The sequence below is a fragment of the Meriones unguiculatus genome, chromosome 5, assembly GCF_030254825.1.
Source record: "Meriones unguiculatus strain TT.TT164.6M chromosome 5, Bangor_MerUng_6.1, whole genome shotgun sequence".
Classification (NCBI taxonomy): domain Eukaryota; kingdom Metazoa; phylum Chordata; class Mammalia; order Rodentia; family Muridae; genus Meriones; species Meriones unguiculatus.
Window position 1 is genome coordinate 27,288,595 of NC_083353.1, and position 26,824 is coordinate 27,315,418.

A 26,824-nucleotide genomic window follows, 5' to 3' on the forward strand; every position below is an offset into this window, starting at 1 on the left:
TGACTTCTTCCTTTCCAATTTCTATCCCCTTGATCTCCTTTAATTCTCTTATTGTTCTAGATAGAACTTCAAGTAGTATATTGAAGAAATTTGGAGAGAGTGGGCAGCCTTGTCTTGTCCTTGATTTTAGCAGAATTGCTTTGAGTTTCTCTCCATGTAATTTGATGTTGGCAATGAGTTTGCTGGATATAGCCTTTATTAAACATGATCGTGGTAGATGATGTGTTCTTGGATTCAGTTGGCAAGTAATTTATTGAGTACTTTTGCATCAATGTTCATGAGTGAGATTGGTCTGAAATTATCTTTCTTTGTTGAGTCTTTGTGTGATTTATGTGAGTGTGATTTCAAAGAATGAGTTTGGTAATGTTCCTTCATTTTCTATTTTGTGGTGTAGTTTGAGGGGTATTGCTATTAGCTCTTCTTTAAATGTCTGGAAAAATTCTGCACTAAATCCATCTGGACCTGAGCGGTTTTTTTTTTAATCTATCTATCTATCTATCTATCTATCTATCTATCTATCTATCTATCTATCTATCTATCTGCCTGTCTGTCTGTCTATCTATTTATCTATCTTCTATCTATCTATTTATTTATTTTGGTTGAGAGACTTTTGATGACTCCTTCCATTTCTTTGGGGTAATAGGACTCTTTAAACTGTTTACCTGGTCTTGATTTAGCTTTGGCATGTTAAACCTATCAGAGAAATTGTCCATTTCCTTTAGATTTTCCTATTTTGTGGAATAAATGCTTTTAAAGTAAGACCTAATGATTCTTTGGATTTCCTCATTGCCTGTTTTCATTTCTGATTTTGTTAATTTGAATATTTTCCCTCTGCCTTTTAGATGGTTTTTTCTAAAGGTTTGTCTATCTTGTGTTTTCTCAAAGAATCAGCTTTTGGTTTTATTGGGTTTTTATATCGTTCTCTTTATTTTTTCCAATTTATTGACTTCAGCCCTGAGTTTGATTATTTCCTGTTTTCTACTCCTATTTGGCATGTTTTCTTCCTTCAGTTCTAGAGCTTTCCAGTGTGCTGCTAAGTTACTAGAATGGGATCTCTCCAATTTCATTATGTAGGTGCTTAAGGCTATGAACTTTCTTCTTAGCACTGCTTTCATTGTGTCCTGTAAGTTTGGGTATGTTGTGCCTTCATTTTCACTGAATGCTAGAAGTATTTAATTTTTTTTTAAGTTTTTATATTAATCACAGGTTATTCACTTTGTACCCCAGCCATAGACCCCTCCTTCATTTCCTCCCAATCCCTCCCTCCCTCCCTCATATCCTCCCTGCCCCTTTCAAAGTCCACTGATAGGGGAGGATCTCCTCCCCTTCCATCTGACCCTAGCTTATCAGGTCTCTTCAGGACTGGCTGCAATGTCCTCTTCTTTAGCCTAGCAAAGCTGCTCCTCCCTTGGTGGTGGTGGCAGGGTTGGGGGGTCGGGAGTCGAAGAGCTTGCCATTGAGCTCATGTCAGAAATAGTCCCTGTTCCCCTTACTAGAGAACCCACTTGGATACTGAGCTACCATGGGCTATATCCGGGCAGGGGTTCTAGGCTATATTCATACATGGTTCTTGGCTGGAGAAACAGTCTCATGAAAGACCCCTGTGCCCTGATACATTTGGTCCTTGTGGAGCTCCTGTCCTCTCCATGTCTTACTAACTCCTCCTTCTTTCATATGATTCCTTGCACTCTGCCAAAGGTTTGGTTATGAGTCTTAATATCTGCTTTGATACACTGCTAGGTAGAGTCTTTCAGAGGCCCTCCGTGGTAGGCTCTTGTTTTCGCCTACCTCCAATGTCCATCCCATTTGTCTTTCTAAGTGAGGATTGATCATCTTACCCCAGGTCCTCTTTCTTGTTTGTCTTCTTTAGGTGTAAAGATTTCAGAATATTTATCCTATCTGATAGGTCTATATAAGTGAGTATATACCATGTGTGTCTTTCTGCTTTTGGGATACCTCACTCAGGATGATCTTTTCTAGGTCCCACCATTTGCCTGCAAATTTCATGATTTCCTCATTTTTAATTGCTGAGTAGTATTCCAGTGTGTAAAAGTACCACAATTTCTCCTTGACCCAGTGGTTGTTGAGTAGGGAGTTGTTCAGTTTCCATGAGTTTGTAGGCTTTCTGCTGTTTCTGTTGTTGTTGAGTTCCAGGTTGAATTCACGATGGTCTGATAAAATGCAGGGGTTTATTTCAATCTTCTCATATTTGTTGAGGCTTTTTTTTTTTTGTAACTAAGTTTATGGTCAATTTTGGTGAAGGTGCCATGAGGTGCTGAGAAAAAGGTATATTCTCTTGTGTTTGGGTAAAATGTCTTTAGATATCTGTAAGGTCCATTTGATTCAAAATGTCTGTTAGTTTCTTTATTTCCCTATTTAGTTTCCGTCTTGATAATCTATCCACTGGAGAGAGTGGGGTGTTGAATTCTCCCAGTATTAATGTGTGGTATTCAATGTGTGATTTAAGCTTTACTAATGTTTCTTTTACGAATGTGGATGCCCTGGAGTTTGGGGAATAGATGTTCAGAAGTGAGATGTTGTCTATGTGGATTTTTCATTTGATGAGTATGAAATGTCCTTTCCCATCTTTTTTTAATTAATTTTGGTTGAATTCCAGCTTGCTTCTTATGTCCATTTGCTTAGAAAACCTTTTTCCAGCCCTTTACTCTGAGATAATCTCTATCTTTATTGTTGAGGTGTGTTTCTTATATGAAGCAGAAATACAGTTCCTATTTTCATATCCATTTTGTTAACCTCTGTCTTTTTATTGAGGAGATATTAATACCAGTTGTTGTTACTTCCTGTTATTTTGATGTTGGTGGTGTACTGTGTGTGTGTGTGTGTGTGTGTGTGTGTGTGTGTGTGTGTGTGATTCCCTTCTTTTGGTTTTGTTGATGTGTGGTAATTTATTACCTGTTTTTCTGAGTATAGATGGCCTGCTTGGTTGGAGTTTTCCTTTTAGTATCTTCTGTAGGGCTGGATTTGTGGATAGGTACAATTACAATTTGTTTTTGTTAAGGAATATCTTGTTTTCTCCCTCTATGGTGACTAAAAGTTTTGCTGGGTATAGTAGTCGGAGCTAACATGTGTGGTCTCTTAGTGTCAATGCCCTTCTGGGGAATTTCTGATGAGAAGTCAGGTGTAATTCTTATAGGTTTGCTTTTATATGTGACTTGGCGTGTTTTTTTTTTCCTTCCATCTTTTAATATTCTCTCTTTGTTCTATACATCTAGTGTTTTTATTATTATATGGCAGGGTGATTTTCTTTTCTGGTACAATCTATTTGGTGTTCTGTAAGCTTCTTGTATGCTTATAGGCATCACTTTCTTTAGGTTTGGAAAGTTTTCTTCTATGATTTTGTTGAAAATATTTTCTGGGCCTTGGAGCTGGGAGTCTCTTTTCCTTCTTTTATTCATATTTACTTTTATGTTTGTCTTTTCATAGTGCACTATACTACTTGGATGTTCTGTGTCAGGAGATTTTTACATTTAACATTTTCTTTGACTATGTATCAATTTCTTCAATCACATCTTTTACCCCTGAGATTCTCTGTATTCTCTGTTATACCATCTCTTGTATTCTGTTATTGATGCTGTGTATAGTTCCTATCCTCATCCCTAGGTTTTCCATCACCAGTATTGCTTCAGATTATGTTTTCTTTATTGCTTCTAGTTCCATTTTTAGGTCTTGAACAGTTTTATCCATTTCCTTTTCTAGGTTGATTATAATTTACTGTATCTCTTTAATTTTTTACGGGATTTGTTAAATTCTTTCACTTGTTTGATTCTATTTTTCTGTTCCAGTTTGAGGGATTTATTATCCTCTTTTAAAGCCTCTATCATTTTTTATAATCTCAGCTTTAATTTTTTTTTTTTTTTTTTTTTGTGCTTTAGATGTGATATCTCCACAGTTTGCTGTGGAAGGACCACTGGTTTTCAGTGGTATGATATGACCCTGAGCTTTTGCTTGTGTTTTCACACTGGCCTCTAGCCATCTGGTTGACTTGTGTTAGACAGCATAGTGGTTCCTCTGCTGGATTCACTGTCTGTGTCCCCAGTGGGCCTGAGAGATGGGGAACAGGCAGAAGGATCTCCAAGCCACAAGCTGTTCCAAAGGCCAAAGGCCTCATTGGGATGGGGGACAATAGGACTTAGATCCTGTGTGCAGCTCACTTCTTCTGGGCTCTCTTCTGTGATCCAGGTGGGCCAGGCAGAAAGGTCTATATGTCTAAAGCTGTTTCAATGCCACACAGGCCTCCTTGGGATGGAGGAAAATGGGACTTGGGTCAGGTACCCAGCTCACATGGCTTGGTGTCTATGGACCAGGCAGATGGGGAGCAGGCAAAAAGAACTCCAAGTCCAAAGCTGATCAGGTACTACACAGGCCTCCCCAGGGTGGGGGACAATAGGGCTTGAGTCCTGCGCCCAGCTCACCTAGGCTGGGCTTGGTGTCTGTGACTCAGGGGGTGCTATAGCCCTTTAAATAAGATGTCAAAAGAAATAAGCAAGTGTCTATGTGGCAGTTTGAATGATAAATGTCATCCTTAGGCTACTTGCACACTTGGTCACAGTTGGTGGTTCTCTTTTGAGAGGTTCTGACAGTGCAGCCTTGCTGGAGGAAGTATGTCACTAATGGCAGACACTGAAAATTTAAAGTGTCACACCATGTCCTGTTCACTCTTTCTGCTGGGTGCTTGATGTTGAAGATGTGATCTCTCAGCTTCTTGTTCCTGCTGTCATGCTTGCTGCTTGCTACTATGTTTCTCCACCATAATGAACTCTTATCCCTCTGTAACTGTAAACCCAAATAAATTTTTCCTTCTTTGAGTTACCTTAGTCATCATATCTGATCACAGCAACAGAAACTTATCTAATACAATCTATAGTTTTTCTTCTAAAACCTAAGAATTAAGAATGGGAGAAAGATTAGAGAAGAATTAAACCCTATCAAATACAATATTCAAAAATTAGAAAGTGACTCAGGAGCCCAGGGGAGACGGATGCACCAGTAGACGATCATGCATGGGGAGGAGCTAGACCCCCTGCTCAGATGTGCCTGATTGGCAGTCTCTATGTGGATCTCTGAGTGAGGGGAGGAGGGGCGGCCTCTATCTCTGATCAATCACTCCTGATGATGCAGCTTTCTCAATCAGGATGTATAGGTACTGCAAGCTCTTTTAATGGTCTTTGAATAAGCATGGAGATGAAACAAGATTTGTCCCATCTTCAGTCTCTAGTTGATTACAACCTTATTGCTTCATCTGACAGTGCTGTCTGTATCCAACTTTGCCATCTTTCTCCCCTCTCCATCTTTCTGTGGGTTTTGCTTTCAGAAAATCAACCAGGTTCTCACAATAAGGACAAAAAGGGCATTTTATAAAGGCCAAGGAAAGATTTCCAAGTTTGCCTTTAAACACTAAAACAAAAGAGATATGGTCAAAATACCCCACTCTCCACCTATGCCATGTCCCTATGTTTCTAAAGGTATCAGGTTTACTGAACATATACCATCAGAAAGATGGGCTACTAGCTCCTTATGTGGGGAAAAAAAATGAAAAAGGCCTCTCAGGTCACATATCTGTTCTAGAAAAAAGCTAGGTATTATTTCCCACACACCAGTATACTGAACAACCAATAATTTCAGCTAACAGTAATTCTGTAATCTACAAATGACTTCAGTAAATATCACTGTGTACATGGAATTGCTAATGAATTAGGTCATATTTTAAAGTCATAATTTAGATGTAAGTTAAATGCAGGCCCCAATTACATAAAAGTTAAAACATGCTTGGAAAATTTCTCCAGTACCCAAGCAACAAATAATGAAGACCAAGCAACCACAGCGAGCAGGTTTCCCAGGAGTTGACAAGTGTCCAGCCCAGGGTGCAGTGCTTCATACATTCTTTTATTTTCAGCTTTGCAACAGCTGTTACAACAGAGATTATATTAACATTCTGATGAGCTCAGTTATACTAAGGAAATACATGGCTAAGTGGAAATCCAAATTTTGGATCTGTTTGACCGGAGGCACAGTATCTTTTCATTGAGCATCAGTGTTGTAGGGTCCCTAAATCAGCAATAAAGGAAAAAACAGTGCAGCTCTTAAACATCAAAGTGCCCCAGTATTTCAGATTCATAGTCTTTCAATGTTCTTTGCTTTTTCTTACTGGTTGAAATAAGACACATCTAAAGATAAACTCAAGATTGTAAAATTAGGTGGTACTGGCCCAAGCCTAATTTTACAAGCTCAATTTTTATTTATTTATTTATTTATTTATTTTTACTAACTCTTGGATTAAGTTCCTTAAGGATTTGGACACACTTAAATATCAACCATTCATCAGTCAAATGACATGAATTAAAAAATTAACAGACTGTATTGGAAATCGTCAGTTTTTAAGAAATGGTGTTTAAATAAAATACTATGTAGATAATTCTGAAATAGTATAAAATTTCAGGTAATCTTGGATCATAGCCCACAATAGGCAATAGAATTTCAATAGGATCAACAGAAAAATTGTATGTAGTCAAAGCTACTGGCTAAAATGATCATATTCTGATTTGAAAGGTGACGCTTCAGTTCTTTCTTTACAAATTGCAAAGCTCAGAAGTATTAATATTGCAAGAAAAGACTCAGAATTTATGGACCAGTGTCATTGTCATGGATCAATCAGAAAACCGAGGTCAATGCTACCTCCACCTTACTCCTTTTGGGATCCTACCAAGATTACCTAGCCTCTCAGAGCCATTGTTTCCTAAGCAATAAAGAAATAAAGAATTAAAAGTTATGAGGGGGTTCCATAAGATATTTATGGAACACATAACACATAGCGCAGAGAACCTGCTGTGATGAATGATTATGAGAGAGATTTGTATCATTTTCTGAAGAACCAGGAAAACAATTGTTCACTTGCAGTATATATAAAAGCCCAAGACTATCTACAGATATTATTTATTATAATATCTATTGAACACATTACATAGCAGCAATAATTATACCATAAATGGTTTCACTAGGTTTTACATCTTTCAAACCACTGTTAAGTAGCTACCTCTAGGCCTGGAGCAATGGCTCAGTAGGTAAGAGCACTTACTGCTCTTGAAGAGGTGCTGGGTGCGGTGCCCACTCATGTTAGCTCACAACTCCAGTTCCGGGTAGTCTAACACTCATTGCCTCCTTTTGTGCATATATGTGGTGCACAAAAGCTCACACAGGAGCTAATGCATGTAAATAAAAATATCAAAGAAAAAAGCTATATCCTCTCTTCCAACACAGAAATAATATGATATCCAATAATTGTTTATGACTTAGGCCCTTCCAATTAGGTATCAAAACCAACAAGCAAGTGCTATGTAGCCATATGAATGATAAATGCCTCCAGTGGGCTCCAGGACTTGAACACTAGCTCACCAATTAGTGGTACTGTTTGGTGCAGAGAGAAGGTATGCCACTGATGGTTGGGGTCCTGAGGGTGTGTGCTTGCTACCTCTCCTCTGTGTACTACCCACCGATGTCTTCCTTGTAAAGCAATGAGGATCAAAGACTTCCTTGGATTCAGGAATAACTGACCTTGGTGGCTGTGGTGGCTCCACCAGCATGGGCTCTGGAAGGCTGGCTACTGCCCGCACTTGCTGCTTTTTTCTTGAAAACAGAAAACACTCATTTCAGTGGGATAGACTACCACACTGTGTGAATTATCATACTACTACAAACACTTTATCAAACCACAGTTGTATTAATACACTAAACACACACAACTTATCACAGCATTACAAACACTTTATCAAACCACAGTTGGGATAATACACTAAACACATACACACACACACACACACACACACGAAGTAAACAAACAATTGTAATTTTCACATTGCTACCTGAAGAGTAGGACATAAATAATGAAAAGCAAGTTCCATAAAAGTTGTCACATGAACAATCATCGTGTTGAACCATGAAGCCCTGGGCAGTGGCTCCCTCCTTTCCTATGGTCTGACAGAACATATGCAACAAGTCACACAACTTCTATAGAGGACGGTTTAGCAATAAATCTCAATGTTGTAATTATACTCAGAAAATGTCTTCTTAGACAAATAAAAGCAAGAACCTTTTGATTCAAAGATGAACTACTGTAACAGCAAAGAATTGAAAACAGTATACGAAGTACTTCAGAGTATTGAGTACTTATGATGTGACAGGCAATTATTCTACAGGAAGAAAAGAATTTTAATCTTCTAACAAAAAAAATCTACGAAAACAGTATCGGAGTGAGTGAAGTGTTTTAAGGGCCATATGCAATAATTTTAAATCTTCGCATCAGCTGGTAAATCTGCTACCACACTTATCTCCATTTTAGAGCTGAAGAGGCTGAGGTACAGAGGAATAATAACTTATCTATGGCGTTAGCCAGAAAGTGCAGAATGTCAGCCTCAGACTCTATCTTCTTGACACTCCCATGATACAGAGTTATATTATGACATTCTAAAAGGTTAAAGTATCATGTTATTAACAACTATGTCACAAAAAACATTAAATAAAAATATGTTGTTTATATTTCACACAGAGAAAAGCCGGATTATAAAAACAGTATTTATATATGTGTTCATAATTGCTGACCTCAATATGAGGATATATTCAAAGGCCCATACCTACAACCTTAGGCTAAAGACGCATTCTGTCAACAGAGCTATACTCTCAGTTTAAAAGATTTGAAAAGAATATTTGTTTGACTTTTTATGTTTGACTTTTTATATTTTTACAAGACTATTTTATCTGTAAAAAGGAAAATAAAGGATGTAAAAATGAAAAAAATAAAATGCACAGTTGTCTTAGAATGACCTTCATGTCTGGTATCTTTTGCATACATGTGTTCCAAAGAAGCAGCACATACATTCTATACTTCTTGTGCAAGTCCTCAAAATGTGACAATATTGAATATGCATGGGCTGCTAAGACACTGATTCAAAGACATAAATACAACATTCCACATATGTGGGCAGTAAACATTTTACTGATATAATAGAATGATTTGGTTTTGTTTCATTTTTAACAGTTATAAGAAGTAGCCAAACTTATGCTATTTAATATTTTGAAAATGTTCGCTATAGGAGTTGAAACTGAAATATGCTTTGTCTTTGTGGCAAACACTGTCTCAGCAAACAGAAAATTCAACATTTATGTCCATGTCTTCACAAGATAATTTCTAGGTGTCCACTAGTTAACCACTCTCAGACTACTTAGGAAGATAACTATGGTGGACTCATCTTTAGAATATGTCATCTAAGCTAAGCATGGCGGTGCATGCCTTTAATCCCAGCATGCAAGGAGGCAGAGACAGGTGGATCTCTCTTAAGTTTGAGGACAGCCTGGTCTACAAAATGTGTCCAGGACAGTCAAGGCTACACAAGAGAAACCCTGGCTTGAAAAAAAAGAAAAAAAGAAAAAAGAAAATATCATCTAGGAACCATGGAACAATAGAAAAGAGTTGCAGGCCTCTGGCATTATTTACAGAGTGAATATATAATCCCCCAAAAACACACTCACTGAGATAAATGGGGTAGGAACAAAGATATATGAACAAGGTACTATTCTTATCTATCTGGAATGCAGTAAAAAGCTAAGATAAGACATACACAGACAAAATTAAATTCAGCATTTAGTGCTTTGAGAGTGTGTGTGTTGTGTCCTACACTAGTATTTTGATTTCAGTGTTGGCTACAGAGATCTACACATATAATAACAAGGCCAAAAGAAAATGTATATATGATGTATACATATCAATTCCCTAGTTTTGATATTGTACTATATAACAATAATTAATACCTAGGCTGCTGAAGGATTCAAGGAACCACTCCATGCCATATTTACAACTTCATGTGAATCTATAATTATTCTGAAATAAAAATGTTTTAAACATGTTTAAAAAAAGACATGGAAAGTATAATAATGATATGAGCTAAGTATTATAAGCAAAAGGCACATACCTGTAATAAAAATGGAAGCAAATAGAATTAGGAACTTTTAGATATTGCAAAAGAAAAAACTTGAAGACATGGCAATAGAAAATACCCCCAAAGACCCCAAAAAGCAAAGGGGCCAGAGGAAACTTTAAGGAGCATCCATGGGCATTAGTGGGAAGAAGTCAAGCTGCTAGCTCACAGGCAACTGCCAATTTCCAAGAAAAGGTCAGAGGTGGACTAACCAAGTATTTAAAGAACATACAGCCAAAATATTTCCAAAGTTTATAAACCTAATGATCCAAGAATTTTAATAAATCCTAGGGAAGAGTTAAATATTATGACAATAAAGTATTATGAAACTACTTCTTACATATTAAGAGACTGTAACTTCTGCTAGACATCACAACCAAAGGTTACCTTGAGGTCATTTAAGACTAAAGACTGCTATCCTCCTGTGTTATCTGCCTTTAAGAGAACAGTGTAACAGCCAACTTTACTTGTCTTGGATTTTTCAGGTAATCAACTTTTACAACCTAAACTAAGGCAGAGCAGTAAACTTAAATTATGTAATCTCCCATGCCCCTGGCCCAGAGTAATGTGGGCATGTCAATTAATTGCTGAAAGCAGCAAATATAGAGGTTAAAAGCAACCATGTAAAATCCACCATAAAAGTTGAACACAAAATTTATGGACATTGGCGGATGAACAATGATGTTTACAGTACTGTTTTGTTGTTGTTGTTTGTTTTGTTTTGTTTTGTCTGGGTCAGTTGGGATCAGTTGGAGCCAGTAATTCAGTTCCTTATTCTGAGAAGTATTCCATTCCTTCCCCCCATGGGATACTTTCTGTGCTTTCAATAGAGACAGAGCAAAGCCCTTTGTTAAAGACAGAGACACAGTTACACACAGGGACAGGCTTATATAGACAGAACACACAGACACAGATTCACTAGACAACCTTTGGGCAGGCACAGATTCAGACTCAAACAACAGAGAGAAAATAGAAGTCATAGGGATCATGGAGAAGAAAATTCAAATATGGATCATGCTTGGTTAAATGACTCCAAGAAGTTGTTTTTTTTTAACTTCTTTCCTTAATTAAATTCTAATCTAATTATTGGTGACTTGCAGTTAATCACTATTGCAGTAAATCCACGACGAGTATAAAATAAAAAAACAAGCATGATTTCAAGTTTATATTCCCTATGTACCCAGTGATGATACCATCTACCTCATGCAAGGAAAACTGGTGAGACCGCAGCTTCCCCCAACCGAACATCTCTACATAGAGTGACTATGCATGTGTGAAGGCACTGATCCACCTTTCCACTTAAGCCTCAGAAAACAGCCCAGAGTCCTCATGTGGGAGGGTGCTAACTCTAGCTTGCAATGATCTACAAGTGACTGATGTGATGTTATATGTGACACTTTTGAGTACGCAAATTTTAGTATCTGATGACTGGTGAAACATTCAAAGGTTTAACTTGGAATCTAGCATGCTCAAATAACTGCTCAAAATGTTTTTGGATCCATTTGTTGATCTTAAACTGTTAACACTACCCGAATATCCTCAAAGGCAAATTAAATGTTTATCTTCCTAACATGCAAGTAAATAACTGAAACTGGCAAAATTACTGATACTCATATCTGAATAAACATAATATTAATTTCAGTGAAAAATAACTGAGGGAAAAGATCAACATATTTTGTGGTATGAAGGCAGCGAGAAATGGCTTGTTATGTCAACAATGAAAAATATCTTAGATCACTGTTGAATTTTATTGTTCTGAAGTCACTCATTTCTTGTTTCACAACTCTAAGCATTACTATAAACCTTAAAATCAATATGAAATAGTTAGTCATATTTTCATACTTGCTTTTAACCCATTCATTTTAATTAACAGCATGTTAGACTTGGTAGACCATGGTTTATTAGCTCTACTAGAACATGTAGGCTTTGGTGTGTTTATTAAAGCAGTTCCATACTTAACAGTCACTACATTAAACAACAAAAAATATTGTGGTACTGCATAAAAACATTTTTCAGAAACATTATCTAGAAAAGATGTCTTTTTAAAGGGCAGGCAGGTACGTCAGCAACAGAAATTATAGCACTTTAATTATTCTTCACAAATGTTCTTGGATAGCATGACTTAAATGTTCCACAAATAAGTTGCTTTTATTATAAAAGATTATAAATATGTACTATTGCAAATGCAACACAGTAAATGGGATATTCTGGTTGGGAAAAATTCTGGTAAATGTTGTAAGGAGCAAACCCATTGAGTAACTGCTAACGCTATGCAGAAATCTTACATGAACAAAATATACCCGGTTTCATGGCTCAACAACATACATTCTGTCAAGTACCTTCTGGCAAAATTTCTATTATATCCTTTTTCTTTTTCTAATTATTTAGCTCCTGTTTGTGATCACCAGGTGGGAATCTGAAAGGCGGTCCAGTTTCATCTTCTGGTACTGAGTTCCCAAGGAGTCTGGAGAATGCTATCCTCTTCTAGCTAATCCTATACTCTGACTTAGTTTCCCTCCTTCACTTCCTATCTTCAAGGAAGGAGGGCTATGTCTCCACCATAAAGGTCCATTTGACACTATACTACTTTGAATGACAGAGTATGAGGAAGAAACAAAATAATAATTTGGTACAGAAACAAATTATAAAAAGGTGACAAACCATAATATGAAAGTCTATGGAATATGGTCTTTGTATTTTGAGACAGAATTTTTTCTAATTTAATTAAAATTCTTTAGAGAATTTCATATATGAGTACTCTATTTACATGACTTCCTCTTTCCTACCCTTATGTCTCTTATCTCAAATTAATGATCTTTTTCCTTAAGTATATGTGTGTGGGGGTGTGTATATATATATATATATATATATGTAAGTATATATATTTGCATACTTACATACAGATTAAAAAGTGATGGCTATTCTTAGTTGTCAACTTGACTACATTTGAAATTCACTAAAATCCAAAAATGGAGGGCATGCCTGTAAGGGAATTTTGCTTAATTTGAAGTAGGTCAGATTCACTTCTAATCTGGATTTTTGAGGCAGAAAGACATACAGCTTAAATTTGAATCTTGAGGCAGAAAGATGTACCTTAATCTGAGCCACACTTGCTGGAAGCCTATATAAGGACATGGAAGAAGGAAGCTTTGTTCTTTGCCTGCTTGCCTTCATCTGGCTAACAAGTCAATTCCTTCACTGGCATTAGAGCCTGCTTTTTTGGGATTCTAACATCTACTGTAGATCAGCTGAGAAATCCCACCTTGTAGACTGATGAACTTCTAGATTCTTGGGCTTTCTGTTCAGAGCCAGCTATTGTTGTATTAGCTGGACTGCAGCCTATAAGTCATTTTAATAAATCCCTTTATATAGTAATTCTATAACTTCTGTTATGCTGGAGAACCCTGATTAATACACATACTTACATATATACATACTTACATACATTCATACATTTACATGTATACGTACTTATAAACATATATACATACAAACATACATACATACACTCATACAAATATATAAGATGTTGAGTCCATTTAGTGTGGCTTGTATAGCTATTCAGCACTGACCACTTAGGACTAGATAATCTATCAATTTATTCTGGAGAACAGACATTTCTCATTCTCTTTCAGTAGGTATTCATTGTCCATAGTTTATCATCTAGGGGTGGGACCTTATAAGGTTCTCCCATCTACACTAGTGTATGTCTCAGTTAGGCTTTCTATTGCTTTGTTAAAATACCATGACCAAAAGCAACTTGGGAAGGAAAGGGTTTATTTAATTTATAACTCTCAGTTCATACTCTATCACTGAGGAAAGTCAAGGCAGAAACTCAAGGTAGGAACCTGAAAACAGGAACTGAAAGAGAGGCAATAGAAGAATGCTGTACACCAGCTTGCTCCTCATGGCTTGCTCAGCTTGCTTTCTTACACAACTTAAGCCCAGTTGTCCAGGTTTGGCACCACAGTGGGCCCTGACACATCAATCACTATCAAGAAGTCAAATAGATTTGCCTATAAGCAAATCTTATAGAGAAATTTTCTCAGAGGAGAGTCTCCCAAGAGACTCTAGCTTTTCTCAAGTTGACATAAAACTAACTAGTACAGCATGAAAGCTGGTGCAGTTATTAGGCACTAGTATCAAGGAAAGACAAATTAGACTTGCTGTGGCACATCTCTTAACGCTGGTGTCCCATTTGGCAATGGAATATGAGCTTGCAAGACATAATGAATGATGCACTATTAGCATAGACTCTTGCAATGGTTTATAACTATAAAATTTAGGAGTCCACTCTAGGACTTGATAATAATGATGGCTAAATCAGTTACACAAGGAAACACTGTCCAAATGTATTTGAGACAAGTTCTTCCGATGTAGCCCTGACTGGCCAAGAACCTTGCTCTATAAATCAGTGTTAATCCCTGCCTCCCCAGTGCTATGACCATAGGATTGTGCTACTACATCCAGTGATGGTTCTTTTCTCTTTTTATTGGAAAAGATGTATCTGCCTCAAAATTAGTTATCACTTATTTCCAGTCCATGTCCTATTAATGATGGTCCTTTCTTGTCTTAGCTTAGAAAATGGCATTGTATACTTAATGTAGTCTTCCATATATATGGATTCAAACAACCATGGATCAAAGAAATTTGGAGAAATTTTCAGATGTATAGAATACAAAAAAAATTCCTTTGTTATTTTTCCATAAATAATACACTGTGACTATTCCAATGACATTCATTTTTTCTTGGTATTCTAGGGGTGATATAGCATATGGAAGGACTTAGATTAAGTGGAGATCCTATGTCACCATATGTCAGGACATGAGTATTCATGAAGTTTGTTATCCATAATTGGCCTTGAAATCAGTTCTCCATGAAAACGGATAAACAGTGCTATTACAGAAAGACACAGGTAAATGAACCAAAATGAAAACTATGGCCGTCTTTCTATGTTTTAGATTCTAGAGATAGTATTGCTTCCTTCAAATTGGTTTTCCAATGGTTATATTTTAGATGCATGGCTTCTAAAGAGTTCCTAAAATATCAATGCATTTAACAACTATGAATATATGACATTATCACATTAATTTTAAAATATTCACAAAATTTTTGTAGCTTATCAAAATTTTGTGTTTATCAGTGAAAATTGAGACTATGGGTAATAATAGTTTTCTAAGTTTATATTAATTCTCCAATTTAAAAATATTGGCTTTATTAAAAGAAAAGTATCAAAATCTTGACTCATTCAATAATTTATTTATGCATGTTAAAATGAGAAGTAAATAATGAGGAAGCCAGGCTATTCAGGCAAGATAAATGTATATAAGCTACCTTTCCCTTCAATGCTACTTATGCATCTCTTTCTTTAGTTACAAAACACACTCATCACTAAACTGGAGGATTTTAAATTTGTCTCTGAAAGATCATGCCATTTCAGGTATTTTTTTTTTCCAGGACATCACTAAATAAAGTTTCTAAAAAGTTCATATTTCCCCAGTGTGGTCAGATCTGGCAGTCAAATACTTTAAATAGATTTAATTCCACATTTTGGGAGACTTTTCTGTTACACTGTATTTAAAGATGCTGGTGTTAAATGTTTTTATTTTTATTTTTGTCTCTGCTCTGGCTCTATTTTAGCTTTCTTAACTCAAGCAACTATTGGTCTTAGAATGTCCCTACATTTGAGAAAAACTTGATAAATTCTTAATAAATGATGTACGTAAATTTTCACAGGCTCTTATCCATGTCTATCTTCAAGCTTTGCATTTGAAATGCAACATGATAAATGATGCTTCATACATGCGTCATACTATTAGATCCATATAGCTGCTACCAACAATACTTAAGGAGAAAGTTTTGAAACACATACAATATGTTGGTAGTTGCCCTTTATCATTAAACATCATTTGTTCTCATTATACTACCCTGAAAAGCCTCGTTTAGGCCTTGTCTCATGCTCAAAAAAAAAAAAGGAGGAAACGGAAGAAAAAAAAAATCATCACGACGGACCTCTATTCATGGAATAGGTTCCACACTGATTTTCTCCTGTACTTTCATATTCTTGGGATAATATAGTGGAGTCTTCTGGTTTGAGAACGGATTACCAAAACCCAGAACTGTTTCACTTGTCTGTTTCTCAAGCATCTGCTTGCTTTGAAATAGGGCCTCACTTTGAAACTCAGATTGACTTTGAACATAGGACCTTCTGTCAGTACCAAAGTAGCAAAGACAGTGCTGTGACAGAACACACACCTCAAATCTTCTTACTCCTACCTATTTTTTCAGGAGAGTGGTAGAAAAAAAATATCTATTTGGAAAAAAAGAATCAGTTTCAGAAGGCCCTTCTCCAGCAATTTTGAAAAGAAAAGATACAGTAACTGACTATGGATGGTAGATAGGATAGCCATCAGTTTTAGTTTCTAAAAACTTTAGCCACAAAACTATAAATACAAAAGTTAAAAATTGCTGAACATAAGACAGTTTCTTGAACTATTCCCACAGTTGTCTTCCCTGGCAGAGAAGTAGTCAGAATTTGATAAAAGGCCAGAGCTCATAGAACTCTGCCAGTTTGAAGATATTGCTCATTTCATGGATTATTCTTTGCATATTTAAATTCTATTGAATTTGTTTTGTCTAAAGCAATAATTTAAGTTACAGGGGAGAGGAAAGACTCTATTCTAGCTTAATGTCTTCCAGGTGGAACAGAGCAAAAATAGCCTCAAGCACAGGGGCAGGAGTTATGAATGTGAATTTCTCAGCAATGATATAGAACGATGTCAGAGTGTTCCAATTACAGACAGAACCATTTTTCTCCCCTTTTGATCTATACAATGACTTTACAGTTCCAAATCCAAAGTGAAGCATGCTTTGGCAGAGTCAAACCTTGCATTCTTTTCTACCAGATTCCCCACAGGGCTTCTGAGTAATGCTGCCCAAACCTTTGACAAGTAAGATAGGCTTTAAAATCCATATATCACAAAGACTGTGGAAGCAATTATGCCTGAACCAACAATGCCTGTCCACTTAAGATATGTTTTAACACTCCCAAATTATAATGCAATTGGTCAGAAAGACAGTATGGAAACTGCTTTATCATCCACTTTGCTGTATCAGATAAGATCTCCTTTCTTGTGCATATAGTTTAACCAGTATCAATTGAGAATAATACCCAAGAACTTATGTCCTCCTTTGAAAAATAAAGGACACTATGATTTCAAATAGAAAGTTCTTGCTATTTGCCTCAGTAAAATTAATTGATAGATAACTAATCTGGGAATATATTTAAAGGGTGGTGTTGATAAAATGACTAAGTGATAGCAGATACCTTCATGATATTAGAAATGGAAAAATGTGAGTGTTTATATAAGAAATTATTTAATGGTTTTTAAAGGAAATGGGATAAAATCTTACTTTTAATTTTGGATTTAAAAAATGTGAATTCCATAGAGGAAAATTAAACACAAATTTCTATGGTAAGAAAAATTGAAAATTAGCATCAGTAAGGTAGTTCATTGGGTCAATGTTATTGTTGTAATGCATGGTGACCTGAGCTTGACCCACAGGACTGACTCCTGAAAGAATTGTCCTCTGATCCTCATACACACATTGCCATATCTGTGACCTACACACACACACACACACGCACAATTCACAATCACTACAGGTTAAAATATAATAAAAAGAAATACTCTAAAGTATTTTAATGGATATTGGTAGAAAGTTGACAAAAATTCAAAACAAAAACAAACAAGAAACAGTACAGCCTCTTTACACACCTAATGTTCCAGAACTGCAGAAAACAAGCAGGAAGAGAGTCTCAATTTACCTAATCAATATTGATAATGAAAAAAAATATAAGATAGCTACTTCATGCTTTCTATATATCCAGTCTTTTGGTCCATATTGCCACTAACAATGGGAAGTGAAACAATTTTTTCTGAGGAAAAGTGATAAGATCCCCTGAGAATATCCACCAAGACTTTGAAGACAGGGAACAATTCTTTTCTTTTCTAACAGGTAGTTGTGTGAACAACTGACAACAAATCACTCCCATGTCTGTAAAATTCTTCTCTAAAAGAATCACTCTTATGGGTTGGTAAATACAGTCCTCTAGAAACCAGTAACAAGACAGTGATGGAAACCCAGTGCCCTTTGGAGAACAAAACTATCACAGGACACATCCGGAGTGAAGTTGGTCAGTACTGGGAACGCAGAATGGTTGTCATCAGTCAAAGCAGAAATTCACGATAGCAAGAAAACACACCTCAAAGCAATGAGATTTGTTCTTACAGTGTCTCCACTAAACTGATGCAGATACAAACAGTTCTCTTCCCTTTGTCTCCAAACCGGAATGGCCTGTTAATTTAGGCCGTCACTGCTCTCCTTTCATGGTGTACTCTCATGAAAACATATGTTCCCTCCTGCCATTGCATTCATCTTCCTTCTATATTTGCCATGCTCACCGGCAAAACAAAGGTTCTCAAATCTTACAGAAAGACATTAAAAAATGTTTCTAAATTGAAACTGTCTAAAAAAAAAATGTTTCTTTCTGAGGATCAGTATAAAGATTTTATTTTCATGATTTCCCACTAAAATTCTTGAACCAAACATTAGTTAAAGCTAAAATTTTCAAGCCTGGGAATATAGCTTATTAGGTAAAAATCACTAGCCGTGCAAGCATGAAGATACAAGTTCAAATCCCCAGCACTCACAAAAAGCGACCCATAGTGTGAGTATCTGTAATCCCAGGGCTTCTATAAGATGAGAGGCAGAGACAGGAGAATCCCTAGAAAGTTTTGGGTTGACAAACCTTGTGTATATAACAGAGAAATAACAGAGACCCTGAATCAACGTTGAAGGCAACTGACCTCTGACCTCCATACCATGTGCACGGTACACATGCACCTGCAGTGTCCACATCTAAAACATCACTGCACACACATGCACAGCACAGCACAAAGACAGACGAAAAACTCCCTGAACGTGACAATGTTACATTACTATTTAATATTGAAAAACAAAATTCACAATCTTAAAACAAAACAAAGAAAATGATAATAATCATTGCAAAAAGTACCTCATCTGATCCTTTCTTTTCTCCTGGTTTAGAAGATGATTCAATATTCTTTTCAGTAACATGCTAAAAAAGAAAAAAGGTAATGTTTAATAGAAGTAATTGATACAAGACAACTACATCTTTTTTGTTGTTGTTGTTTTCCCTGAGACAGGGTTTCTCTGTGTAACTCTGGCTGTCCTGGACACACTTTGTAGATCAGGTTGGTCTGGAACTATCAGAGCTCTGCCTGATTCTGCCTCCCTGAGTGCTGAAATTACAGGAGTGTGCAACCATGCTTGGGTGACAATTGAAACTTTAATTTTAAAGGCTAAATCTATGAACAAAACAACAATAACAAAACAAACAAACCAATAGAAACCAGCACCCTTACCATGTTACCCTAGAGGATATTGGGACTTCCCCATTCATTGGAGGCTTTCAAAATCAAAGGATCATACAGCTATTCATTTTGGAGCCAGGAAATTAGTCTATAATTAACCAGATGAAAAGCTGATGTTAATGCTGCTTTGTCGTCTCATTCCCTATAAAGTACCTCATGGATTTCTGAAGCCCAAGTTGATAGTATGGAAGACATCTGGTTCATCAATGAGATAAGCTCTTTTAAGGACTGTGTTGTGTCCGAAGCCATTCTTCAGCATCCTTTAGCATGGGCACTATGTGATATCATGTGATAAGGACAAAGGTCTAAAACAAAATTGTAGTTCACCCATCAGTTCCAGCAGCTCTGAGTTCTCTCAGTGAGTATTCACCAACACAAAATAAGAAAATTCAAAGGAAGGACCATGCATGCAAACTGTTTCTATTTATGGTTTTAAATTTTAATTATGCCCATGAATCATTATTATTTTCTAGTCACCATTATTTTCTAGTCAATAAGAATAGATGTATTTTTATGAGAAACATGGATCTTTAATAAGTTCATATGCTCATTTGCTTTGATAATAAGGTAAAATAATTCTATTCACTTTCCCCTATTGATCATCTTCTTAAGAGAAAAATATTTGTATGTTGCTTGAAAGAGGAAGCAAAGGATTACGTAATTTCTTACATACTGTGAGAAGTGGTGGACACTGGGAAAAATAAGACAAGGGAGTCAAATGTAAAAAAAAAAAAATGACATTTCTCTGTTGGTTTCAATCCTGATCATCCTATTGAAGCCAAATAATAGGGGCTGGAGATGCTCCATGGTTAGGAACACTGGCTGATCTTCCAGAGGATCTTGGTTTGGTTGTACGTATCCACATGGTAGCTCACAATCATCTGTAACTCCAGTTCCAGAGGAAAGCCCTGTCTTTCCTCCATGGGTACCAGGCTTGCATTTGGTGCACAGACATACAAACAAATCACTTATACTCATAAAATAATAAAATAAAAAATAACCAAACCTGAAAATAATATTGTATTTTCTAGGGTAGAATCATAACATGGATATATAAATAGAAATTATGTAAAATAAGAAGAGTAATAATAGTGATAATAGTAACAATTTTATATTACCCACAGGGTATTTTATGCCTTCTTATTTGATACTGAAAAAAGTGAGCCATGTAATTTTATGAAAGAGAAAATTAAGCATAATAACAAATTAGTGCTTTTTAGGGCACATATCTGCGAGTAAATATGAAATAGTCACAAAGTTTTTTGTTTTTTTTTTTTTTTAGTTCAAGTCTGTTGTTTTCCACTCTACCATGCTAGAGTACATTAGGTGATATCACCCTTAATCATATCTACAGATATTATTAGAGAAAGAAACGGCCAAGATATAAGAACTCATGACGGAAATACTCCTTTAACTGTACTTTGTATGAACATCCTGCAGTGAAATGCTTTCTTGAATGCAGACTCCCCCACAGAAGCACCTGCAGGGATAAGTGAATTGACTGAAATGAGCACTACTGAAAAAGTCTGGTGAAAAAAAAATCCCTGCAGGGCATATTATTGCTGTGTGTCCAGGTCAAGAGTTTGTTTATCTAAAAGTGAGAGAAATCAGTATTGAGCATTTGATGAATCTTGAAAAAAAGTAAAAAACAAAACCAAGCAAACAACCCACCCCACTTAAAAGCCCATGTATAATCCAAGAGTGATGATGTGGGCTTACTGGGAAGGCTCAGGATGGGGGGCATGGTGGGGAAAATCACTTGATCCCAGCCTGGGCAACATGCTGAGACTGGGCCTCAATAAACAAACAAATATGCAATTAAATTAATAAGCAAGTCCACAAGGCCCGCATACACACGAGAACTATGTACCAAGTTACAACTGTTGAACATAAAGAGAAGATGAAGGGCTAGAGAATAATTTCCTCAAATCATGAAGCCCTTAGTTTGAAGTTAGCTCTTTAGGACATTCTTGCATAAGATACTGACACAGAAGTTGGGTACTGCATTTGTTATTGACTTTATTAAAAAAAAAGAAAGAAAGAAAGAAAAAGAAAAATGAAAAAGCAGTACCTCAGATGATTACAGCCAGGTAGATGTCTGCTACAAAATTAGAGGGTCCCTGGCAGATCATGACCCAAATAAGACAAAGGCCTAGCTGTAGCCAAACCAGGAATTTCTCTTTTTTGAGTGTTCAGCCTGTGAGAGCTACCCCTCCTGCTGAGAAGCCCAGCTAGCTCTCTCAACTTTTTCTAAGTTTTAGTGCTACCCTGGTTTTTTGATAGGATCGTGACTCAGATAACTCACCTAAATTTTGTCCGAACTCTTTTCTCTTCATATCTCTAAAAGAGCCATTCAGTCTGAAGACAGTATTTGATAAGGCCACAACAAAAAACACAGATTTATCCAATCTGTCTCCTTACAGAGTCAGTAACTTCAGCACGTTCACTTGCTATCTGTAACCTCATATCCTTTTCAGAATCAGTAAAGTAACAATACCCAGTGTTTCGTTGGCTGTTCCCTGTTCTCAGTGCTCAGTTTCTGTTTAGGCAGTTTGACAGTCCAATTTACAAACAGAAAAACTTAAGTTGTTCTTTCCTGTACAAGTCTCCCCTCTCCAGAGGACTCTGCCTCTTGCTCACGATAGGGCAAGTGTGAACCCTAGTTACTAGCTGCCAGGAAGCATGCTATTCCACATATCATTTTTCCCCAATGAAGCACAGCAATGTATATGATTTAAACATTTTTTTAAAAGTTGTTGCCTTGTGGTACTTTAAACGAGTTCTACTGAAGTCCCAGGCATTTACTTTCTTCCATAGAGACACACAAAATCCTCCAAATTTTGTAGACATTAAACAGTATTTCCAGAGAGTTATATGTAATGAATGCTTTGTAAAATGCCAAGTAACAATTTTAACTTTAAAATGTTATTTAAAAGCTATCCTTCAGCTTGGAGATAGATAGGTCACATAGTCATGTCCAGAGACATGACAGCAAATTTGAAGCAAGGACAAGGTAATCTTAGGAGCCCTGATCTCCCAGCACACTCAGCACACTCTGTGAGTACTGTCACAAACTCAGGGAAGGCTTGCTGCAATGCCCTCCAGAGGACAGGAAACCACCCAGTTAGGTTAGCAGGGCTGCCAAGCATCCTACAAGTGGGTGCTTAGGAAACACTTGAACCAAAGAGTCGGATATTAGCTTGTGTGTATGTAAGTCAGGAGGTGGAACATTTCTCTAAAATTCCTTTGCTGTTTCTATTACGGACCCAGGATCAGGAACAATAGGCTTTGAAGGGAGACTTGTAGACACCATAACAAGTCTCGACTTCTCAAAACACCAACTGATCTGGTAGCCATAAGTAGTTTCCTGTCGTTAAATAGGCTGTATCTCCTGGGGAAACTGATTTCTCAGGGTGATATTTTCACATGGGCATTTCCAATCCAATAACAAGCCTTTGTAGGGAAGGACTGTATCTTTGTATCTGTACAGACTATCTCTTCAGTAAAGCAAACAACTGTCACCTGATTGTCACTTGTTCGTTGATGAACTTCCTAAATGCACACGTTGCCTTTCTAATCAGATGGGAATTATATTCTCTCTTTTCCTGGACATGAGATGAGACCGAGTAATAACGCTAATTTAAATGCTTTTATTTCCATAAACCTCTAAAAATCTCCTAAGTAGTATATATGCTCTTTTTAGGTCACTAAACTAGATAAGAAAGTAAGGCTGAGAAAACAGGTTGAAAAATTATGGGGCCATGTGCAAACTGGTATTTTCCAAAAGGAAAAAAGATAACAATGACAAAACCTTAGGGATCTAAGCTTATATGTGCTCTGATTCTTAAAATGAGATTATTCATGGAGCAGAAGGACTGAGATGCAAAGTTGCTTTCACTTCAAAACAGTCTTTCTGGTAGTGCTGGGCTGTGCAACTGAGGGTGGTGGATTTCTTCCCCCATCACCTCTGGTATCACCAGAGATCTTGCCTGGCTGCTTCCCAGCCTGGAGAATCTCAAACTGGATTTGGCCAGTGACAGGCAACTGGTATGGCTGGGTGAGAACCCACAGCAGCAGTTCTCAACTGTGGGTCATGACCCCTTTGGAGGATTAAAGACCCTTTCACAGGGGTCACCTAAGACCATCAGAAAACATATTTACATTACAATTCATATCAGTAGCATAATTACAGTTATGCTGTAGCAACAAAGTAATTTTATGGTTGAGGGATCACCACAACATGAGGAACTGTATTAAAGGGTCCTAGCATTAGGAAGGTTGAGAACCACTGACTTAAATATGAATGGTTGGGAGGCAACCGTGTGTGCACACACGTTCATGCACATGCATGCATGCACACACACCTGATCGTCTCTCTGAGCTCAGGGCCCTTCCAGGATAGAAGGGCAACTGTCCTTTTGGCTTTTACAAGGTGACCTTTGCAGCCCCTTCAGCCCCTCCCGCCTAAGGCTATTGCAGCTCTCATAACCTCTAAGGTATGGTTGACTTGCCCTTCCCTGATGGTTTCCAATCTTATCTGTTGCCTGGTTGACTACTTCCTGTCTTCCATTCCCCCAGATTTAAATGCTCAGAATCACTTCTATCTCTTAGCTGACTACAGTAAACTTATATAATAGAAACCTGAAGTCCATGTGGTCTTGGGTAAATAATTCAACCTTTCCATCTCTCCTCGTTTAATAGAGAATAATAACTATCCCAATAGCTAGTATAATTTCTTTCTTTACTTTTTCATTTCAAAACGGGGTTTCTCTGTGTAGCCTTGGCTGCTAGTATATTTTCTTCTTTAAAATATTATTATTTATTACAATTTATTCATTTTGTATCCTGGCTATAGTCCCCTACCTCATCAGCTCCCAGTCCCAGCCACCCTCCCTCTTCTCTCTCAATGTCCCTCTCCTAGTCCACTGATAATCTCCTAATATCTGACAGAATGTGGACCAGTGAGATGGCAAGGTAGGTAATTACTTGTTGCCATGCCTGGCAACTGAGTTTGACTCCTAGAACCCACATGACAGGTAGCAGAGATCTGGGTCCACCCATTGTTCTCTGACCTCCATATGCACATTGTAGCATACGGACCCCACACGCGCGCGCGCACACACACGCACACACACACACACACACACACACACACACACACACTCATACACAGGCTCACACACACAACACACACACACACTCATACACAGGCATGCACACACATACACACACACACACACACACACACACACACCTCCTGAATTAACCAGCTCTCCATCTAAAGTGGTAATTTATACAACTGAGATTCTTCACTGGGTGTAACAGTTTTTGCAAATTTCCTTAACAGGTAAAACCTGACAGACTTTTCCCCATTTATGATAGTCATAAGGCTTTCTTACTAAGTTTTCATATAAAGAAAGTCTAACAACTTGAGGAATGGAATGTTACTGTCATGCTAATAAAATTTAGATCTTAAAAATATTCCAAAGGGGGGAAAATGAAGATCTGACTGAGACACCCTGCAAGTGCTGAAACAGCCTGCTTTAGAACTAATCATTGCTTGTCCACCTTGGACTCTCAAAGGACATCCTCTGTTTCCACCCCAGAGAGCCACAACACTTTCTAAAAACCACTTGGATAATATCATTAACTGTCTGGGAAGTTTTAAAACTGATAAAAGAACAATATCATATGTTACTCAGTATAAAAGGCTTTTATGCAATGGAAAATGATCCATTCAGGAACTGACAGCCAAAACCACACTGACATTTGACTTCTTCATTCTTGCTACCTTAAATACTATACCCTTTGTGAAGACCTTATAATTTTGACTTTTCTTTCCTAAAATTCATTGCAGCCAGTTGCCTGAGTTGGCATGGGAAGTTTGCAACACTTTGCCTAGTCTGGCTGAAGTGATGGAGCCATCCAAATGACGGGGCTCCTTGAGCATGCTCTTACTGGGGCTACAGATCTGATTAAACGAAGAAACACCTTTAATTATCACAGCATAATAGAATCGTTGTATGACTCAGAAATCTGATTACTGAGATAAGCCAAATTTACTAAGTTTTCATATTCTTTAAATGTAGTTTTAATATTTTATCAAGTGTTTTTTAACTACAATCGGAAAATTTTTCAGATGCTAATGGAATTCAGTGTAAAAATATACAATATTATGTTTCTTTGGGTGGTTTTACAGGTAGCATGCTGTTAAATGAACACATCTTTACATTACTATAATTTTATTCTGCCTAAAGTTAGATCATTCACATTTTTTTATTATTTAAATAATCCTGCTAAGGATATTAAAACTAAAGGATTCACTAGAAGTAGTATAGATGGATGTGTGTAGGCAGAAATCCATTGGTATCTTTTGGAAACTGACTTCAGGACCCTTTTGGAAACCAAATCTGAAGATGCTCAAATGGCTTATCTAAAATGGCATGCTTGTATCTAACCTATGCATGGCCTCCTATATGTGTTTTATGTTACACAACATTAAAGCGTGTCAACAGTTTTATATTATACTGTTTGAGGAATAATGACAAAAGAAATTGGTACGTATTGAAGAAAGACTCAATGTTTAAAAATTATGTTTGATTGGTGGTTGAATCTGTGGATAAAAGGGTCCAACTGCATCTCTTTATTCATAAACAAACAAATAAACAAAACTCTTCATATATACATTGGGTGGGCCTATGAATATATGTGTACATATTTTATATATACATAAATATGTAAAACATAGGTGCGTATATGTATCTATATGTTAAAGACTGGCTGTGTGAACCACTGGAGAGTTGTTTTTGGACAGACTTTGCATGCCTCGAGCTGCATTTTTTTATATGTGTATTGTTGAGAGAAAGTACTACATGATCTTCTTTTTAGTCACAAAATAGTCTGTGATCACTTAAAAAATGTTTAAAATAAAGTTTAGGAACAAGCCCCTTAGCTCTCCTATCTGATGCTATTCTACAAGCCACAGTGTTGAGTGAAGGCTCTGAAATGTGGGAAGTGTGAATTGGAAGGTACTCTGGGTCTAACATCCAAAGCACAGCCAGATTTTTTTAGTAATTAACACAAAAAGAGGTAAATTATCATACGTGTTAGCATCTGACTACATGCTAAAATGTAACTTAGCTTGGAGAAGGTTAACAAAATGTCATTAACTTTAATTTGATTTCTTCAAATATTTTTGTTAATGCAGCTGCTAAAGTTTTTTAAAGCCCATGTGTGGCCCACAGTACATTTCTCCTGGAGAAAAGGCAAAGCTTGATCAAAGACATGCTGAAGATTCTAGAAAGTTACCACCAAGCAGAGGTCTTTAAATAATAGCTCCCAAATTGACATCTAATGGGTTTTTTAGCAGAAGCATTCAAG

General features: G+C 36.8%; 1 protein-coding gene across 6 annotated transcripts in view; it reads right to left on the minus strand.

The window, feature by feature from the left end:
• The window catches only part of Cast (calpastatin), a 99,465-nt gene that overhangs the window by 70,448 nt on the left and 2,193 nt on the right, over positions 1–26,824 (minus strand). For all 6 annotated transcript variants that reach the window (XM_060383570.1, XM_060383568.1, XM_060383567.1 and 3 more), the window contains exons 2-3: positions 19,066–19,128; positions 7,570–7,641 (exon numbers count right to left, since the gene is read on the minus strand). In XM_060383570.1, the coding sequence (XP_060239553.1) occupies positions 7,570–7,641; positions 19,066–19,128 (135 nt within the window). The remainder of the gene's footprint in view (positions 1–7,569; positions 7,642–19,065; positions 19,129–26,824) is intronic.